Raw genomic sequence first — 260 nt, forward strand, 5'->3', positions numbered from 1 at the left:
CCTGCGGGAGCCCCTTGGCGCCGGTTTGGCTCAGTAGGAAGCACCTGGGACGCCCCAGCAGCAGCCCCTGCCCACAGTGGGTCTGAGCAGGGGCAGAGCCACTGCAGGGGGCACAGAGCAGAGAGGGGTGGGCAGCCCCGGTGGGCATCCCCCGGCCTCCCCCTTCCCACTCACCCTGGGCTCAGAAGCGGGTGCTCTGGTAGTGCAGCCTGCGGAGCTCGGCGAGGCCACTGTCCCGGCAGGACGAGTCCCTGGAGGGA

At 71.2% G+C, this 260-nt stretch overlaps 1 protein-coding gene across 1 annotated transcript in view; it reads right to left on the minus strand.

Annotated features, from left to right (window-relative positions):
* Positions 1–181: 181 nt before the first annotated feature.
* LOC104529028 (golgin subfamily A member 7B) overlaps positions 182–260 on the minus strand; it is a 1,327-nt gene continuing 1,248 nt past the window's right edge. Inside the window, 1 exon segment of the mRNA XM_029086278.1 lies at positions 182–251. Coding sequence (XP_028942111.1) covers positions 182–251 — 70 coding nt within the window.

This window comes from Antrostomus carolinensis, unplaced genomic scaffold (assembly GCF_000700745.2).
Source record: "Antrostomus carolinensis isolate BGI_N321 unplaced genomic scaffold, ASM70074v2 scaffold30578, whole genome shotgun sequence".
In the NCBI taxonomy this organism is placed as follows: domain Eukaryota; kingdom Metazoa; phylum Chordata; class Aves; order Caprimulgiformes; family Caprimulgidae; genus Antrostomus; species Antrostomus carolinensis.